Source organism: Ctenopharyngodon idella, chromosome 18 (assembly GCF_019924925.1).
Source record: "Ctenopharyngodon idella isolate HZGC_01 chromosome 18, HZGC01, whole genome shotgun sequence".
In the NCBI taxonomy this organism is placed as follows: Eukaryota; Metazoa; Chordata; class Actinopteri; order Cypriniformes; family Xenocyprididae; genus Ctenopharyngodon; species Ctenopharyngodon idella.
Genome location: NC_067237.1, coordinates 32604184 through 32623023, shown reverse-complemented (window position 1 = coordinate 32623023; position 18840 = coordinate 32604184). Strand labels below are relative to the sequence as shown.

Below are 18840 nucleotides of genomic sequence, written 5' to 3'. Positions count from 1 at the left end.
CAAAATATATTAGTCTGTAATCATAAAACATTGTGATTGGTCCACCTTCACAAACGCGGAGAAAAGTAACAGTTAACGTATGATCTCGCTGTTCGTTCGCTACTTCAGCAACGGTATGAATAACAGTTTACACTTGAAAGATAACACTAAGAAACGCTTAGATGCATTGAAAGATATTAATTATTTAGTCACAATTTATCTGACTTTTTACAGATTGCGTCCGGACCGCTAAGTACCGCCCACTGTAAAATCATTGTTTAATCCATTCTACCCGTTATTTATTTCCATGCATCAGCGCCATCCGCGCCGCTTTATGACGCAAGAAAAGAGCGCGTGCGTTTTATACCATAAACAAAACCGTAGCGCCTATTCAGGATCGGAGGAGATACAACACAGCAATAATCTGCATACTTCGAAATATATATTTATAATCATGTGTACATTGTAAAATTTGAATAGATTAATTTAATGTTTGCATATGGGTAACGTTAGTTGACCAATAAACATTTTTTCATATAATTCTTAAATGCAGTCCTTATGACCTAGTATTAATTAAGATGCAAACCTGTAATATATACTTTCCATTGTACAGTACATGCGCATGCATTTAACTTAAAATGTTTATGTTAAAAATTAAATGTTCATTTTATTGGTCTACTATCCATTAAAGTAAATGCTTCCTGTGTCTTGAATCTATTGCAGGTACTTAAAAAAAAAACACACACAAATTTAGAGCCAGGGACATTAACAGCAACATTACGTTTATTTTTGTTTTGTGAATAATTTTTTTTTTGAAATATGGAGACATACATCTGGAAAGTAAGAGTAAAATAAACTGAGAAGTAAAACACGAATTCCAGTAGTACAAGGCTCAAAAACACATTCTTTAACTGAAAGCAAAGACCATAATTATTCTACTGCCTGTGGGGGTTTTTTGTTTTTGTTTTTGTTTTGTAATGGGGTGGATTTGTGTTGGAATGATTTCCATAGTGTTCTAATTCAAATAATGTTCCAGCATAAAAGACACCCGCTTGGAGTAAAAGAATCCTAAAAAACAACTCTATGGAAAGAGCGATCCAGACTGCTCTGTCGAACAGAACAGTTCAACAATGCGGTACCAAACGGCACCATCAAAGGTGCTTGATCGACAAGTGCTTTCAGTTGAACACATGAAGCTCAGACAGGGACTTAAATGTGACTGAATGTCTTAGTAAATGTCCTAAAATTTCAGCAACAGCTTTCAAAGTGCAGAAATGTCATCATTTGAAAAATAATTAAATAATATTGTTTTTACCATTACGTACAATGTTATTTTAGTAAAGAGATTATATTAGTCTTTTAAATTAAAAAGATTTGCATCTAAATGACAGATCTTTAATATTAAGATCATCATCCAATGTGTTTCGTCCTTTTTTGCTGGTCTACTAACTAGTTTAAGTTAAGGCTTAATTCACCCAAAAGTGAAAGTTCTGTCATCATTCTCACCCAGAGGGGTATTCGTGCTACTCGTTTCCATACAACGAAAGTAAAAATCTCCTCTTGTGCTCCACAGAAAGTCACGTGGGTTTGCAATGACATGAGGGCGAGTATATGATGTCAGGATTATTGTTTTTGGATGAACTATCCCTTTAAGCCTTTAATTGGATGAGTGTATTTAGGCAAAGTTCGGCATCAAACGTTAATCCCAAATTTTCTTTCATGTATAACAAAGAAGAAAACATTAATACAGAGAACGTACACCTCTAAAACTCCAGTCTAAAATGCACAGAATACATAAGCTTCAAATGCACGCCATCCAGTGTCTCTGGAGGACGACAGAAGCCGCTTTATACAAACAAAACTGTACTGGCCGTTAATGACAAAGTGCTTTACTCTGAGGAATGGTTACTGTAGTATTAAGGAGACCCTGTTCTAATCTGGGAAGGATGATGCATGCGGCTGTACGGAGTGGATTCAAACATCTGAACGGACACTATGGCATTCCTCTGGAAGCTTCATTTTTGGTCCACTACACCCAAAAACTACGGTGGCTGATGAGGGACATTCCCGTGACAGGTGGCTCCTAGTCGAAGGCGATGAGAAAATAAATGCATTTTACCTACAGAACACATCATGACAACTGTTCACTGTCGAAAACAAAGTTAACAAGGTCCGTGACACCAGTGAACTCTTCCTCGTCCTCATCGTCATCGTCATCCTGAGCTGCGGCCCTCAGCGGGACCAAGCCGTTGTGCCGGACGGGACCTCGGGGCCCCGCAGTGTTTCTGGCCGTGTGCTTCCACCTGACGTTTCCGCGTGTGTTCTCCTCTTCCTCCTCCTCGTCTTCGTCTGTTTCTATGCGGTTCGACCTTTTGCGGGGGGGCTGTTCATCATCCTCAGAGTCCTCTGTTTCTCCTCCGTCCTCCTCTTCGTCTTCACTGGAGCTTCTCTGCTGTGTCCGTTTTATTAGTTTGTGCCTGGGTTTGGAGTCTTCCCTAGTCGACTCGCACTTCCGTCCTCTTTTTGATCTCTTAAGTGATTCCTTTGGCTCAGAGTCTTTAGAAAGCGTGGACTCTGGAAATATAGGATGAGACGCAAACAATTTACATTTCTGGTTATAAATAAACAGTATAGCTAACAGTAAGATAATATTTGCTTATATATCTGATTTATATTTAGTGTGTTGATGTGACAAAATGGTGCTATTCACAGATGTAAATCGCAAACGGAGGGTCCTTAGAGATGCATTGTTTCGTTTTCATTTTGTCTTGTTGTGCAAAAAAAAAATATGCTGAAAATTTGCACTTGGTGTGCCATAAATAAACCACTATGGGTTTAGGCATGAACAAAAATTAAAAGACACACAAGTCCTTGTACAGAAAAATCAAGACCAAAAAAAATCATACTAAATAAATTTAAGATTTTCGGTATTTATTTTAGTCTATGCTCTGGTGGTCTTCGATCATTTTAGACCAAAACATTTTATGTTTTTAATTTTTTACATTATTGGAATGATTCACACACAAAAGAAAAACTAAACGGTCTAAAAAACACACTTTTGATCTTCAAGGTCAAAAATGACCGGCATAGGCATTGGTAATGAATGGGAAATATGAATATACAGAGCAATTTTAGCAACTAGTGAATACACAGCCCTATCTATTTTATTTTATTTAGAAATAAATGGTGCAAAATTTAGAGGTGAATATAGTCTGGTAGCATGAAATTCCCTCAAAATACTAAATATTAAAGAATAAATAAGGGTCCGTCCTCTGGAGGTCGCATTTGTTGACCATGCAATCATCTTATTTCAGAAAAGTAACCATTATAAAATTGACTGTTATTCTTAGTGAAGCATAAATTGTTGTAATTTCTTTATGACTTTGTAATGTAGTGGTCAGTTTACTTAAAGGGTTAGTTCACCCAAAAATGAAATTTCTCACCCTCATGTTGTTCCAAACCCATAAAACCTTTGCCTCATCTTCGAAACACAAATTAAGATATTTTTGATGAAATCTGAGAGGTTTCTGAATCACACATAGGCAGCAACATCATTGTACCTTTCAAGGCCCAGAAAGGTAGTAAAGACATAATTAAAATAGTCGTTAAATTGAATAAAGTCATTATTTTTGTTTCGTTTTTGCACACAAAAAGTATTCTAGGAGTTTTGATATTTTTCCTATTTAAAACTTGACTCTTCTGTAGTTACATCGTGTACTAAGACCGACGGAAAATGAAAAGTTGCGATTTTCTAGGCCAATATGGCTAGGAACTATGCTCTCATTCCGGCGTAATAATCAAGGAACTTTGCTTGATTATTACTGAGCGAGATGCTAACGGTCTAATCAGATTCAATGAACTATGCTAAGCTATGCTAAAAGTGGTACCACCAGACCACATTTCATCAAAAATATCTTTGTGTTCCGAAGATGAACGAAGGTCTTACGGGTTTGGAACGACATGAGGGTGAATAATTAATGACAGAAATTTCATTTTTGGGTGAACTAACCCTTTAAATAAAAGCAGCAATGAAGTATGCAGCCTATAGATGCAACCTCCGGACGACACAGGCTTTGAAATGAGACACAGCTATTGAAACAAAATATAGTTCATTCATATCATTAAAAAAATGTTACGCTCATTGTCATGGGTCTGTTTTGACCATCAAGGATCACAGGTGTGATCCCTACATGAGGAACATGAGAGAGTTAACATTAACATATATTAACATATGCGAAAATAGGAGTGTTGTGGTGCTCACCTTCACTGTTGGAGCTGGACAGTCGTCGACGGTGAGGAAGAGAGGGGTGTTTCTGATCGGACGCCTTCCGTGATCCCTCAGACTCTGATGTCTCATAGTAGTTGACCTGAGAGTTCTGACTCCGTCGTGGACGCCTTCTATTGACGTCCATGTCGCTGTCGCTGAACTCATTAGAGCATTCTGTTTCTGCCAGATAAAGACAGAAGGAAAAACTGTAAGTAAAAAACATCATCGACATGACTCTCTACAAAAACCTAGTGAACCACCTACCTAGACAGCCTACCCCCGAAAACAGAAGCAGCAAAAAATGTAAAATACTTTACACAGAGTTGCTGGCTGTGAAGAACATTTCAAAATGAGGTTTAATTAAGTTAATTAAGGATTCTGCTTTGGAAGATACAGTAGCTGCACATGTGGAGCTTTAAAACAGCTTTGAAATGGAGTAAATAAGTTATTCTTTCAAGTAGATTAGATACAAAAACTCATACAGACCCATTTCTTCTTCCTCTTCCTCCTCCTCTTCCTCAGAGTCTAACAGGTCCTCCTCTGAGGAGCCTCTTCGTCGAGCAGGAGGTCTGCGTTTGCTCCTCCTGTTTCTCTGGGTGTGTGTGGTTCTTCCTGTTCTCCTGGAGGCTGGTTGATTCTCAGCGTCACTGTCACCACTGCACCATTCACTCCCCGCATCACCATCAGATGCACCATCTCCCGAAACCACGAAATCCTCCTCCTCCAGGCTAGCATTACAAAAAAATAAATTAATGCTGCTTCTGACCCAATTTTATGTGGAAATCTATAGCATGAAAATCTATATAAATGCTGATCTTTTTCATTTTTAGTATTCCTCAATGAATACTGAAAAAGATGCATCACAGTTTCCACAAAAATATTAAGCAGCGAAACACTGATATTGATAAGAAATAGGAAAATATAATGTCTTATTTCTTTTGATTTTGGGGTAAAATATGACCAGGACAAGTTCTTGACTGTTTTTGTGACTTTCACCCACTTGAAAAGCATATTGTTTATTTCGTAACTAGATCCATTATATTTTGAAGAACTGGTATAAAATCCACCTGATTTGAACCCCAAAAGCCCAAATTTGAACCCCCAGTATTTTAAATATTCTTATATTTTACACACACCTGTCACTAATCTGAAACTCGTCCTCGCTCTCCTCCTCGTCCACCGTACTGTCACTGTCCAGGTCATTGAGTCGCCGGCGTTTCCTCTTACGCGGCGCGAGAGGTTTCACAAGCCGCCGACTCTCTCGGCTCACCGTATTCCTCTGCTGACTCGCGACGGTCGCCACAGGTTTACCGCGACCAGCACCTGCAAGACACACCACCCATGAATTCAATATGCAAAGACATATTATAGAGCAAAAAACAATATCTCATATGTCCAACCTCCTCCTTCTGAATCTTGAAGGTCTTCCTCTATTGCTTCATCAATGGCTTCATCAAAATCATCGAATCTGGTGGTTAGTAGTAAGAAAAATCAAGAATTAGTCAGACTTATATCTTCTTATAGAGTCTATTTCTACAAGAAATACGGTAACACTTTACAATAAGATGCCATTAGTTAACGTTAGTTAATGCATTACAATGAGCAATCTTTGTTAAAGTTAGTTAATAAAAATACAACGATTCATTGTTCATGTTAGCTCAATTCCATTAAATAATCTTAACAGATACAACTTTATTTTAATAAATCAAAAGTTATGCCTATTATGCTTTTTTACATATTCAACTTTCTTTAGTGTGTATTGTTGCTGTTTGAGCTTGAAAAAGGTCTGCAAAGATACAAAGCACAAAGTGACTCTAAAGGGAGTTATTCTCTGTATAAGTGTGCACTGTTTCTGAACTCCCTGAAACGCCTCAATTGAGCTTTCTTCTGGAAACAAACATGTCACAATATTCCTTGTTTAAATAATTACCACCCAACACATGCAAAATAAAGGGGCGAGGCCTGGTTGAGTTGAGTAAGTAGTGTGTTGAAACTCGCAGTTATGGTAAAGGGCATAACATTTCCCAAACAAAGTGGTTGACCAATCACAACACACTGGTCCAGCCGACCAATCAGAGCACATTGCGCTTTTCTGAAGGAGAGGCTTCATAGAGAAAGGAACTAAACAGAGCGTTACTGACAGACCGGGAAGAGAGGTGCTGCAACAATGTCAAATATGTGAAAAATTTTTTACTTTTTGAACATTCAAGCATGAAAACCTATTTTAGTAGACCCCAAAAACAAAATCAAAACTTTGAAAAACAACATAGGACATAATTGGTCCCCTTCAACTATAATTAATAAATGCTTTAGAGTGATTTTTCATTGTTAGTTCATGTTAACTAATGCAGTTCACTAATGTTAACAAATGGAACCTTATTCTAAAGTGCTACCAGAAATATTGATTACCTATAACTGATGGATTTCCTCATCCTAGTCGATCGCCTCCCCAGATTCTTACTTTTCTTGGCATCTTTTTTCTTCTCTGTCATGGCATCTTCTTCATCACCATCCTGCCATGAGGAAGAAGTGCCAAATAAAGCTGATTAAGGCATTTTAAATCTCATCTTATTGACTGACTGATTGATTTGTATAATTTATTTATCTTAAATATAATATAGGTTGCATACTCACTGGATTGGGTATAATGTTCTCCACGCTGATACCCACATACACTAACCGCTCACGTCTGAAAGAGAAAAAAACAAGAAACAAATCTCAGAATCACATGAGGCTATTCATCATACATGATGAATCATGGGAATGATGATGAGCAAGTGAGACCATTTATGGAGTGTGTGCATGTGTGTGGATCTACACCTTCGTTCAGCTCTCTCTTTCTTCTTCAATGCAGTGTCCAGATTCTGAAGCTGTTCTTCCAGCCTCTCACAGAGAAGCTTCTGTACATGACAAGAATATATACTTCAGTAATACAGCTCACATACACACACAAGGCATTAACACAGGGATTTAAGTCCTTACATGCTGGCAGGGAGGGCAGAACCATTCTCCGTCAGGAATGATCATTAGAGGAGGTCTCAGACAGGCCGTGTGATATCCACTGTCACACATGTCACAAAGAAGGATCTGGGACAAAAATACACAAGAGAGAAAACAGATGAAATGATGTTCTATTGCAATAGTAAATAAATAAAGTATTTGTTTCTTCTACTCTTTTGCCATTTGATAGACATTTCCATCTTCTTGCTTAAATCATTTTAGAAACCCATCAATAACACTTTATATTGTTTTATACTGTTTTTATTTAGTAATGTTGTCTGAATAAACCCTTAAACGTACTGTATGTGTTGGAGTTGAACAAAACATTTTACCCTCAGCACATTATTTTCTGTGTGTCTTGTTTTTATTTTTTGTAATTTTTGCCCACCAGACAACAAAACGGGTTTTATTTTAGTAATATTAATATATTATAATAGTCCTTTTTTTAATATTTTGAATTAGCTTTTGTTTTTAAATTTTCAGTTTTCATTTTCATTCTAGTTCAAATTTTAGTAATTTTTATGTGCTTTTGCCATTTTTATTAGTTTTTGGGTTAAAATACCCCACAGATAATTTATAATAGCTTGTCAAATTTGCCACTATTTGGGTGTGAGAAAAAACATGCCATTTTTGTGTGTGTCCCTTTAAATGCAAATGAGCTGCTGCTCCTGGCTGTTTCAAGTATGCTTTCCAAAAGAGGGCGGAGCTTTAACAGCTTATGCTTCGGTTGCTCAACAACAACAAAGCTGGAGAATCTCACGCAGCCAAAATGACGACTGTCAGTAACTGTGTTCAGCCTTACATTGTTCAAACCTGAGTAGGACACTGATGGAGAGACTAGGGAAGAAGTTACAACTTTTAGAATGGATGTTTCTGAATGGTTAGTGGATAAATTTATGTAGTTGCTGTGGAGTTAATTCAACTCATCGACTAGCATGTGCCGTCAAGTTAATCTTTTGTGCAAAACCCTGTATAGACGCCCACTATACATAGCGTACCTGTTTGCCAAATAGAGCCATACACACCAGGCTAACGTTTATGATTGCTATCAAATGCAGTGAATGGTCTAATATTTTTTCCCAAATATCGCTTGGATAGAAACGCTCCTTTTTTTTTTTAGCAATCAAGCTTGTCAGGGTCAACTTGCAGGCTATACAAACTAACAAGAGTCTAAATAGTGTTTTGTGCTCATCTGTGCAGCCAACGACAGAACAGTTAGCATGTTTTGTTTGAACTTTTGCCATGGCCTTAGAACTGGAACACCGTTTTCACTTGCGAAAATACAATGGCGGTGCCATGGATGGAAACGTGCAGATTAATAGGCGGATATATTATAATAAGATCCACTTCCTACATCACAAGGGGAGCGAAATCTGAGAGGCTAATTTTTACACATGCTTGCAGAAAAAGGCTTGCCAAAAGGTTATCCCTTTTCACGATTTCTGGGTTGGTAGATTCACCAGGGACACGGTTATAGCACTTAAACACGGAAAAAGTCCGATTTTCATATGTCTCCTTTAAAGTACACTATATTGCCAAAGGTTTTGGGACGCCTGCCTTTACGTGCACATGAACTTTAATGACATCCCATTCTTAATCCGTAGGGTTTAATATGGAGTTGGCCCACCCTTTGCAGCTCTAACAGCCTCAACTCTTCTGGGAAGGCTTTCCACAAGGTTTAGGAGTGTGTTTATGGGAATTTTTGACCATTCTTCTAGAAGTGCTTTTGTGAGGTCAGGCACTGATGTTGGACGAGAAGGCCTGGCTCGCAGTCTCCGCTCTAATTCATCCCAAAGGTGTTCTATCCGATTGAGGTCAGGACTCTGTGCAGGCCAGTCAAGTTCCTCCACACCAAACTCGCTCATCCATGTCTTTATGGACCTTGCTTTGTGCACTGGTGTGCAGTCATGTTGGAACAGGAAGGGGCCATCCCCAAACTGTTCCCACAAAGTTGGGAGCATGAAATTGTCCAAAATGTCTTTGTATGCTGAAGCATTAAGAGTTCCTTTCACTGGAACTAAGGGGACAAGCCCAACCCCTGAAAAACAACCCCACACCATAATCCCCCCTCCACCAACCTTTACACTTGGCACAATGCAGTCAGGCAAGTGCCGTTCTCCTGGCAACCGACAAACCCAGACTCGTCCATCGGATTGCCAGACAGAGAAGCGTGATTCGTCACTCCAGAAAACACGTCTCCACTGCTCTAGAGTCCAGTGGCGGTGTGCTTTACACCACTGCATCCGACGCTTTGCATTGCACTTGGTGATGTAAGGCTTGGATGCAGCTGCTCGGCCATGGAAACCCATTCCATGAAGCTCTCTTACACACTGATCTTGAGCTAATCTGAAGGCCACACGAAGTTTGGAGGTCTGTAGCTATTGACTCTGCAGAAAGTTGGTGACTTCTGCGCACCGTGCGCCTCAGCATGCGCTGACCCCGCTCTGTGATTTTACGTGGCCTACCACTTCGTGGCTGAGTTGCTGTTGTTCCCAATTGCTTCCACTTTGTTATGATACCACTAACAGTTGACCGTGGAATATTTAATAGTGAGGAAATTTCACGAATGGACTTATTCCACGGGTGGCAACCTATCACGGTACCACGCTTGAATTCACTGAGCTCCTGAGAGCGACCCATTCTTTCACAAATGTTTGTAGAAGCAGTTTGCATGGTGCTTGATTTTATACACCTGTGGCCATGGAAGTGATTGGAACACCTGAATTCAATGATTTGGAGGAGTGTCCCAATACTTCTGGCAATATAGTGCATCTCATCTAACATTGATAATTTATTTAATTGCAGCATTATTAACAAATTAACGAAAATGATTTTTAATAGTTTTAGTTAACAATAACAACACTAAGTGACTTGCACTGAAGAGAACATAGTTGCACATTCTCTTTTAACTTGGATTAGTAGGTAACCAGCTAGTAACACCCTAGCAACCCCATAGTAACATGCTAAAAACCACTCAGAGCAGCTCGTCAACCACACAGAAACACTCTAGTACTGAGGTTTACACAAGCAAGCAACATTCGTGTTGTTGTCATTAGTTGCTGTGGTTGTACACTGTTCATTGAGTCAAATTTTCCTATTGGGACATCAATTCTGAAGTAGTAGTCTGAATTGATAAAAGATAACTCACTAGTTCTGGGTGGTTGGCGAGCCCACAGTGTTTACAAGCATCTTCAGGTAGAATCTCGTTGGATTGGTCTGATTCAGACCCACTCTTGTGGTCTTTTCTCTCTGATTTGGTGTCTTCATTGCTTGCAGCTTTGTCATCGGCTACTTCCTCCTCCCTATCCGGAGCTCCTTTGGATTTGCAATTTTTCGTACGAATTTTCGACCAACGAGTACGCCTGTGTCGTCGTTTGGCCTAAAAGAGAGAGAGAGAGAGAGAAAAAAAACATTTACATAAATAAAAGCTTTCTGTGCAATTCATTGTACTGTATATAAAAAGTTTTCGGGCTACCTTCAAAGACTTAGGCTGTCCTTCCATGTCCACTTTTTTGTCTATCTCCTTGGGATGCACTTTCACCTCTTCATCTACTATGCATTCCTCTTCGTCCTGTGCTGCTGAGGAGGCCTTAAGTTTTCCATCTTGTTTCCCATCCCGACTGCTATCTGCCACTTTGGGGCTGGGCTTGCAGATTCTGGCAGATCTCCGTAGGGATCTCCGATTGCTGGTTTCCGACTCCTCAGTGTCCTTGTGCTGGAGTTCAGGCGTTCGTCTATGAAGCGGGATCTTAATCTTCAGACGAATCCCTTCCTTCTGAAGCTCTGATGACACCTCTTCATTATCATTGTGTCCAATTTTTTCACTGTCTCCCACATCCTTCACCAAATCCTCACCAATGCTGGATAAGAGCTCAGTGTTTTGGGCGTCTTCTTTTGCTTGGAGCTTGGATTTGGCCTTTTGTGACCTTCTCTTTCTTGGGCTTTTCAGACTTTTGTCTTTGCTGTCATCCTCAACCACAACATCAGTTTTTTCTCTGGCTGACAAAGCTGCCGTCTTTCTATTTTTGAGTTCGGCAACATCTTCTTCATTGTCATTTTTATCAACCTTTTCCTCAACTGAAGTGGTTTGCATCTCTTCAATCATTGGAGACTCCTCAACAAGGTTTGTTGCTTTTGCTGCCACATCTGGTTTCTTATCACAAACATCTTTTGACACCAGATCCTCAGGGATACTGCATGGATGAGGACCATTGTCTGCTTTAACTATGGATTTCCCAACAAGTACAGACTGTCTTGCGCTATCTGCGCCTCCAACTTCAGTCTTCAAGACATTCCCGTTCCCATGATGACCATTTGAAGAATTATCGTTTTCATTCAAAGGCCTCTTTCTCTCAATGGGACCTTTGATAACTCCAACACCTACGTATTGTTCTCGTGTTGCCATCTGGCAAAGATCAACAGGTGAATGCTTCCCAATTAGCTTTTGTGGGACAGCGATGATGGCCGTTGGTCCTTTCTCCCCATCAGTTGGGTATTCTCTTTTGATTTGCTGCTCCTTCAATGGCAAGACGGCAGGATTGCGAACGATTATACCTCCTGTGCTGATGCTGCCATTGCTGTTAAGGTTGTTGTTGTTGTGATTGACGTTGCTGTAGTGATTGCTGACATCAAATCCTCCACTCCTTTTCAACTCCCTCTTCTTCAGCGGGATTTTAGCCTGTTGGTCGCTCTTTATAGTTCTAGACACATTCTCAAACATCATCTCTTTCTTGTCATCGTGCATCTCTGTTTTCTTCGCCGGCTCGTGTTTGATGGCAACAGGGGGCATGACGACAGAAATGGCATTCCATGGTTTGGGACAATCTTTTGGTTCTTCTTTGACAAGAGTTTTGATTGTACTAACCCTGTTGTCGATGACCACTTTAGGTATGGAAATCACAGCAACTTTCTCCTGTTGCTCTGGTTTAACAGGATCCATTGATGTTTCTTTTTTAATCTCTTTAGGTATTAACTCACTTTTACTGGAATTGAAATCCCCTTGTCCCGATTCATGGTTTTTCAAGTCCTCAGCCTCATCTTGAATACAAAATACAGAACTACATGAGAAACAGTTTAGTTCTGGCCTCTAGCAAAATTAGTAGGAGCAGGAGTATGGCTGTAACCAGACATTTAGGATTAAAGGGAGAGTTCCCAAAAAAAAAAAAAAATGAAAATTATCAAATGATTTTCTCACTCTCAAGCCATTCTAGGTGTATATGACTATCTCCTTTCAGACGAACACAATCTAAGTTATATTAAAAAATATCCTGACTCTTCCAAGCTTTATAATGGTAGTGAATGGCACTCCTGATTTTGAAGCCCAAAAAAGTGCATCCATCCATCCATCCATCATAAAAGATATCCACACAGCTCCAGGGGGTTAATAAAGGCCTTTTGAAGCAAAGCAATTGGGTTTTTGTAAAGAAAAATATACATATTTAAATCTTTATAAACTAAAAGAACTAACTTCCAGCAGACAGCTTACGCAAATTGAGTAATGGTGGAAGAGTAACCCCTGACGCATACCGCAATGACAAAAGCGGCAGAGAAGCGGAAAGAGCAAAACAAAACACTGGTCACGAATTAGAAGTCTAAAATGAGAATTAAAAAAAAAAAAAACGTCGTAGGATTTCGATATAAGAGAAGAGGAGCTTGAGTTTGTTGCCTAGCCCTATTTGTTTTAACCGCGAGAGGCGTCCAAGCTTACGTTACTCCTTCATCCTGCGTCATACATCGCATCAGGGGTTACTCATTTGGCGCAAGTCGGTTTGCGCAGTATGCGTACGGTTGTCTGCTGGAAGCTAGTTACTTTAGTTAATAAAGTTTTAAATATGGATATTTTTCTTATAAAAACCCATTGCTTCGCTTCAGAAGGCCTTTATTACCCCTTGGAGCCATGTGGATATCTTTTATGATAGATGGATGCACTTTATTGGATTTCAAAATCAGGAGCGCCTTTCACTACCATTATAAAGCTGGAAAGAGTCAGGATATTTATTAATATAACTCCTATTGTGTTCGTCTGAAAGAAGATAGTCATATACACCTAAGATGGCTGGAGCGTGAGTAAATCATGGGATAATTTTCATTTTTGGGTGAACTATCCCTTTAAGAATCGGCCATTGAAAACTCAGTATTTGACCATTAGTGTGGATATTGTGGGAGACTTGTTCCTCTCAATGTCTGTGGTGCTTACAGCCCTAAATGGGAAATGTTCATTTACAATGAGTTTTACCTTTAACACCTTCTGCCTCCATATTTGGGCTGGTGGGACAGCCTTGCTTCTCTTGGTCAGTCACGGCTGGTTCAATCTTGGCTTTAAGCTTTTCTAGTGTGTCTGCAAGATCATTCCTAGACCTGTTTTAAGTAAAAATGCATTTCTTATTCATTGACAAACTTCATCAAAGGAGGTACAACTCTTATACTTCTAGAAAAAAATGTGTTCTTGTAGGTTGTATACTAGTACAATATGGTTTTGATTCTGAGGGAACACATAATGTTAAAATGTAGACCTTGACCCCCGGTTTCACAGACAAGGCTTAAGCTAGTCCTAGATTAAAATGCATGTTTGAGCTTTTTTAACTGAAAGAAACTTGAACTGACATATCTTAAAATATGTCAGTGCCATTGTTTTGTCTCAAGATGCACACCAGTAATGTTTTTTTCTAGTGTATGTTTATAAAAGATACTTAAATATCCTAATTGAACTAAGGCCTAATCCTGGCTTAGGCTAAGCCCTCTCTGTGAAACCAGGCCTGAATGTGCTGTAAGTGTTGTCTAACTTAAGATTTAATGTTCTAATAAATTGAAACTTGATGTGTAAATCATCTTCATGTTCATCAGAATTCATCAATCCCTCATCAGTTTGATAAACCAAACATTGTGATCTTCTCATCACAATTTACATACCTCGCAATGCATTTCCAGGAGGATCCATCCAAATCATCCTGTTCCTCAGAATAAACACGTATATTCTGATCTTGATCTGAATGGAACCAGTACAGAAGACCTTCCTTGTCTCTACCGATGGGCTGTAGACGCATCTTGTCTGGGTCTTCCTCGTTGATTAATGTCTTAAACTTGAGATTGTCATCAAACTGGCACTCACACAAGTACTGTTAATGAAATAAAGAATAAAGATGAATCTCTCTCACACACACACACACAAAAAAACATCCAGGGCACACTTTACCCCAAAATAAATAAATTATTTTTCTTATTTATTTTGATTTTTGGGGTGAAATATGACACGGACATGTTCTTGACACATTTCATTAGAAGCAATACAACTTCATTAAGTTATAACAACATTAAAAAAAGTCAAACTCTATTACTGATGTATATTCCCAGTTCCCTGGGAAATACTGACCTTTAAAATGCCAGTCTTACACTCAACTGTCATTTCTAAGTAGCTTTTTCTCTCCATTTCCCATGCCCAGGTGCTGTTAAACTCCTGGCACACCTGCAAAAAATTGATTTCAACAAACAGATCGATTTGCATGGATTTACATTTTCACTGCATATGATTTAAAACTAAAATACTTACCTTTACAAGATACTTCTCCCATCTGTCTGGTGTGACTGTTTTGCCAATCTTCCGCAGTAGTTTGACATGGAGCTCAATCAATGGCAGAGGAACTAAATTGTACAAAAAGTGTGATTAATTTTGAGCAGTATTTCTATTGTTTTATCATTTAAAACTTGACATTAACATGAAACCTCTTTTTGTGAAATGAAAGCCATCCCTGTGCTAACTTAAAAAATATATATATTAACAGTTTTCCTGTCCTTTGCATTTTTCTTTCAATTTGCTCATTACTGTGTATACCTTTTATTTATTCTTTAAAATAAATGCATTAAAAACACATCTCTCTCGTTACTATATCATCGAATTGATCCAATCAGCTATCAGCAACATTCACGAATCAGCTATCAGCAAAGTTCACGAAAACCAATAATTCTGCAGTGACGTTTACAAACGCAATTCTCCTAATGACAACATTAGTGTCGTGGAGCTCACATTCAGCTATTGTTATACGAAACCTACGTGTACACAATTAATACAGTATTTAAAGTGGCCTGGGCGTAAACAAATCTGTGCAGCGATTCCATTATTACAGTTATTATTATTGTAGCATAGGAAGTTTGACAGCGGCCTGCGCATGTGCAGTGTGCGGGTACCGTCCCATCGGTGTTTATAATCTGAATGTAAATGTATATCAGGTCAATTTATCGCACGATACTGAAGTGTCTCTCTATTTAATTGTCACCAACAGCATGATAACACCCTTAGCAGTGCGTATAGCCATTCTGACGGCAATCATATTCTGAGGCTAATCTTTAAATGTGATTTTTCCACTGGTAAAGGGTGGAAAAACCACACATGACTGCTTTAAACACTTCGCCACAGTCCATCTGAAAAGCATTAGGGACATGATTTCCGTCCAAACAAAGACTAGGAGATACAACAAGCCAAACTTTAAGTGATCAAACCCCTGATGGGCAAAGATGAGGAGCCTGTCCAAATAAACACAAACCCAGCCTCTCCCACAGCTCACCCGCTGATGTCTCTTGTAAGTATCGCTCCAGCTGAGGAAACGTCAGCTCGGGCAGATCCAGAACAGACCCGTAGCGCTCCAAAAAAGAGCAGACCACCGCAAAACCTGGACTGAGCGCTGGAGGAAGAGCTGCTGTGGTGCCCGGAGCAGCCATCTTTCCTACAGATGACGAGCTATGCTCTGCTTAGACCCAAAACTGCCCACAATACACCGCGACACCCACCCAGAGCATCATCCAGAGGGGCATCTAGTGTGTGTATGTGTGTTTGTGTGTGTATGTGGACCACCACAATGCCACCAACATCATCGTCATCATCTTCATCACAATAACGCATAAAAGTGTTATTGTGATGAAGATGACGCCACACTTTTTTTCCCCCACTGACACTTTCCTAATGGAAAGAGTGTCGTGTTTGTGTTTATTCATGACCGGAATGAATAGTTAAATACATTTATATATACTATTTAAATGTAAAAAGGGAATATTGGGGGGGTTGGGGGGGGTTCTTAGAACAGAAAATCATATTTATTCATTCTGATAATATAAGTGCTGCTTTAACATGTCACACTTGTTTCACTGACACGTCTCTATTTATAAACTGTCTTGCTTGTGTCTATTGGAATAACGTTAACTGTTTATTTGAATAAATACATTACATTTAAATAAAACTAAATAAAACTTAATATAACAAATTATATTTATTCACTCTGACATAATATAATACGATTATTTTATTTATTCCTTTAAATTAATTCATTTACTATATTATTTAATTCATATTAATTACTATATTATCCGATTCATCCGACCCTAGTGGCAGCAGAGAGGATGTGGACCATGCCGTTGACTGACTCCAGCTTTTGGTACGTCACTGAACGGCAGCCAATCCGCGTAAACGGCTGAAGCGTACGCCAGTGACGTACGTTGTGGGTGTGTCCCGCCGTCACATGAAGAGAAACACAACACAAGAAAGATTGAGTTGCAGGCCGAGGCAAGATTATATAATATAAATCAAAAATACATTTATAGTGCATGAGTTATAAGTGTATTTAAAGATGTTTTTGTAATAAAATATTTATTTGCATCAATAAAATCCTCGTTTTAAATCAGATAATGCAGATTTTGTTATATGCAAGTACAAGTGCTTCTAAACTGTGTAGGTTTATCATTTATAAATTGTAGTTTAAGTTATTTAAATGTTTAAAGAGCAGTTAGGGTTGATTGGAGCGACAACTCGTACAACGATTGTGTCAGATGGTAATACATATGGTACTGAAAGATTAACATATTGATGTACCAATGTTTTAATTGGCACTTGAAGTAACTAGCGTGGTACTTGTACAAAAAAACATGGTAGTACAAAAGTAATATAGTATAATGCAATGTAAAAAGTCAAGAAAAAGTCTTAACGAATAAATGCACCTGATTTGTCTTCCTCTCCGTTACAGGAAAGCTGATCATGTCTTCTCCAGAGATTGCTTCCTTATCCTGGGGCCACATGAAGGTCAAAGGTTGCTCCTCATCCTATAAAGACTGTAAAGTGTGGCCGGGTGGCAGCCGTGCCTGGGACTGGCGAGAAACCGGCACAGATGTAAGATGAACACCAGATCACACTGTAAAATCCTCCTCATCTTATTACGTTATCTTCTTGTAATTTGATATTTTCATAAAAACGGCAATGTATGCATTGTAAAATCTGATTTAGTATTCATTGCACTTTTATAATATATACACTTACCTTAATGCATTAGATGCTTTTATCCAAAGCAACTTGTATTGCATTGGGAACTATGTAAAGACCAAAACATATTAATATGGTCTTGTAGTTCAACCAGTTTGCATAAAATGTTATTTATTAGAGATCTGTCTAAATTAAAGGTGCAATATGTAAGAATTTTGCAGTAAAATATCCAAAAACCACTAGGCCAGTGTTATATATTTTGTTCACTTGAGTTCTTACAATATCCCAAATGTTTCCAACTATTTGTAAATCGTGAGAAAATTGCAAATTTAACCAAGGCTCCGAGACGTGTGAGGAGTCGCCTGTCAATTGCGTCATACCCGCGTTACCCTCGGTTTACGGTTTTATTTTGTAGAAACCATGGAAACACCAAAGAAGCTTTAATATTTACGTTTTAATAGACAAGGGAACAACTGTTTGGTTACATTTATAGACAGAAAACTAATTGTTGTTATATAGCTCAACACGTTTAGTCTTATTGTTTAAATCTAATTTTCTTTTCTTCGAGTACCATGCTTTTCCATGCCTCAGAGAAAAACACTATTTTATGAAGTAGCTAACATAGCATAATCAGATGCAGCTTTATTTTTAGCAACAGTAATACAGAATTTTCTCCATCATACAATACGTTTTAAAATTAATTGCATGCCATTTATCAACACAAGCCATCCAGCATTTATTAATATGATATTCTAAAATCAATCTAGCTTACTGCAGTGTGCAACAAGTGTCTCATAGCAGCCACCGAGCGAGCGCACAGAGTAATGTTATAACATCATTTTCAACACTCTCAAATGTATCTAATATGATAAACAGAGCTGTGTTACCTCATACTCATGACCAGAAAAGCGAAAGCAGCCCCGGCGACTGTGGCATAATAAAAGTTCCGCTGCTCACGGCGTGTGTTGCGCAATCGCTCCAGCGGCCTCGTTCAGCTCCCACAACACTCCTGCTCTGCTTCATACTACAGTAACGTTAATAATCGCATCCATGAACATGATTTCTTTCCGAGTCCTATCTCGATTATTTCCACCGGCTGTGATGTGAAGACCACATGTCCCAAGGTTCCGCGCTCAAACTTGGTGTCATCAAGCTACGCCTTTGTTTTGAATAGGCCTCTAGCGACCTCTAGCGGACAGAAAATTTTACATATTGCACCTTTAAGTGAATCTATGCTCCTGCCAGCATTATCCAGGTGTCCAGCCAGCTGATCTGGAAGAGGTCCTGAGGAAAGGGGTGCAGACGCTGGTCATAGGAAGAGGGATGAATGAAGCTCTACAGGTAGCGTTGTGAA

At 38.9% G+C, this 18840-nt stretch overlaps 2 protein-coding genes across 3 annotated transcripts in view; one reads left to right on the top strand and one right to left on the bottom strand.

The window, feature by feature from the left end:
• aamdc (adipogenesis associated, Mth938 domain containing) overlaps positions 1-18840 on the top strand; it is a 73855-nt gene that overhangs the window by 54529 nt on the left and 486 nt on the right. The window contains exons 1-3 of one of the 2 annotated variants that reach the window (XM_051870635.1): positions 16688-16796; positions 17254-17396; positions 18732-18827. In XM_051870635.1, the coding sequence (XP_051726595.1) occupies positions 17265-17396; positions 18732-18827 (228 nt within the window). In that variant the 5' untranslated portion in view covers positions 16688-16796; positions 17254-17264. Of the gene's footprint in view, positions 1-16687; positions 16797-17253; positions 17397-18731; positions 18828-18840 lie in introns of those variants that run through there. The other variant, XM_051870636.1, reaches the window with a different exon arrangement.
• On the bottom strand, positions 745-16129 carry rsf1a (remodeling and spacing factor 1a). Its single transcript, XM_051870621.1, has 16 exons — positions 15805-16129; positions 14793-14884; positions 14616-14708; positions 14156-14361; positions 13482-13603; positions 10722-12283; positions 10395-10625; positions 7229-7333; positions 7067-7146; positions 6881-6935; positions 6656-6759; positions 5647-5714; positions 5383-5569; positions 4733-4974; positions 4241-4426; positions 745-2553 (listed from the first exon to the last, which is right to left on the bottom strand). The coding sequence occupies exons 1-16, from the start codon at positions 15956-15958 to the stop codon at positions 2111-2113; spliced, it is 3930 nt and encodes a 1309-aa protein (XP_051726581.1). The 5' UTR covers positions 15959-16129; the 3' UTR covers positions 745-2110.

What these genes read in the sequence shown, in the direction of transcription:
- rsf1a (XM_051870621.1), bottom strand. Translation starts at nt 15,958, where the DNA reads ATGGCTGCTCCGGGCACCACAGCAGCTCTTCCTCCAGCGCTCAGTCCA. An exon ending in GGGAGAAGTATCTTGTAAAG is followed by an intron (nt 14,709 to 14,792) that starts GTAAGTATTTTA and finishes AATTTTTTGCAG; the next exon opens with GTGTGCCAGGAGTTTAACAG. An exon ending in TCCTGGAAATGCATTGCGAG is followed by an intron (nt 13,604 to 14,155) that starts GTATGTAAATTG and finishes TACTTAAAACAG; the next exon opens with GTCTAGGAATGATCTTGCAG.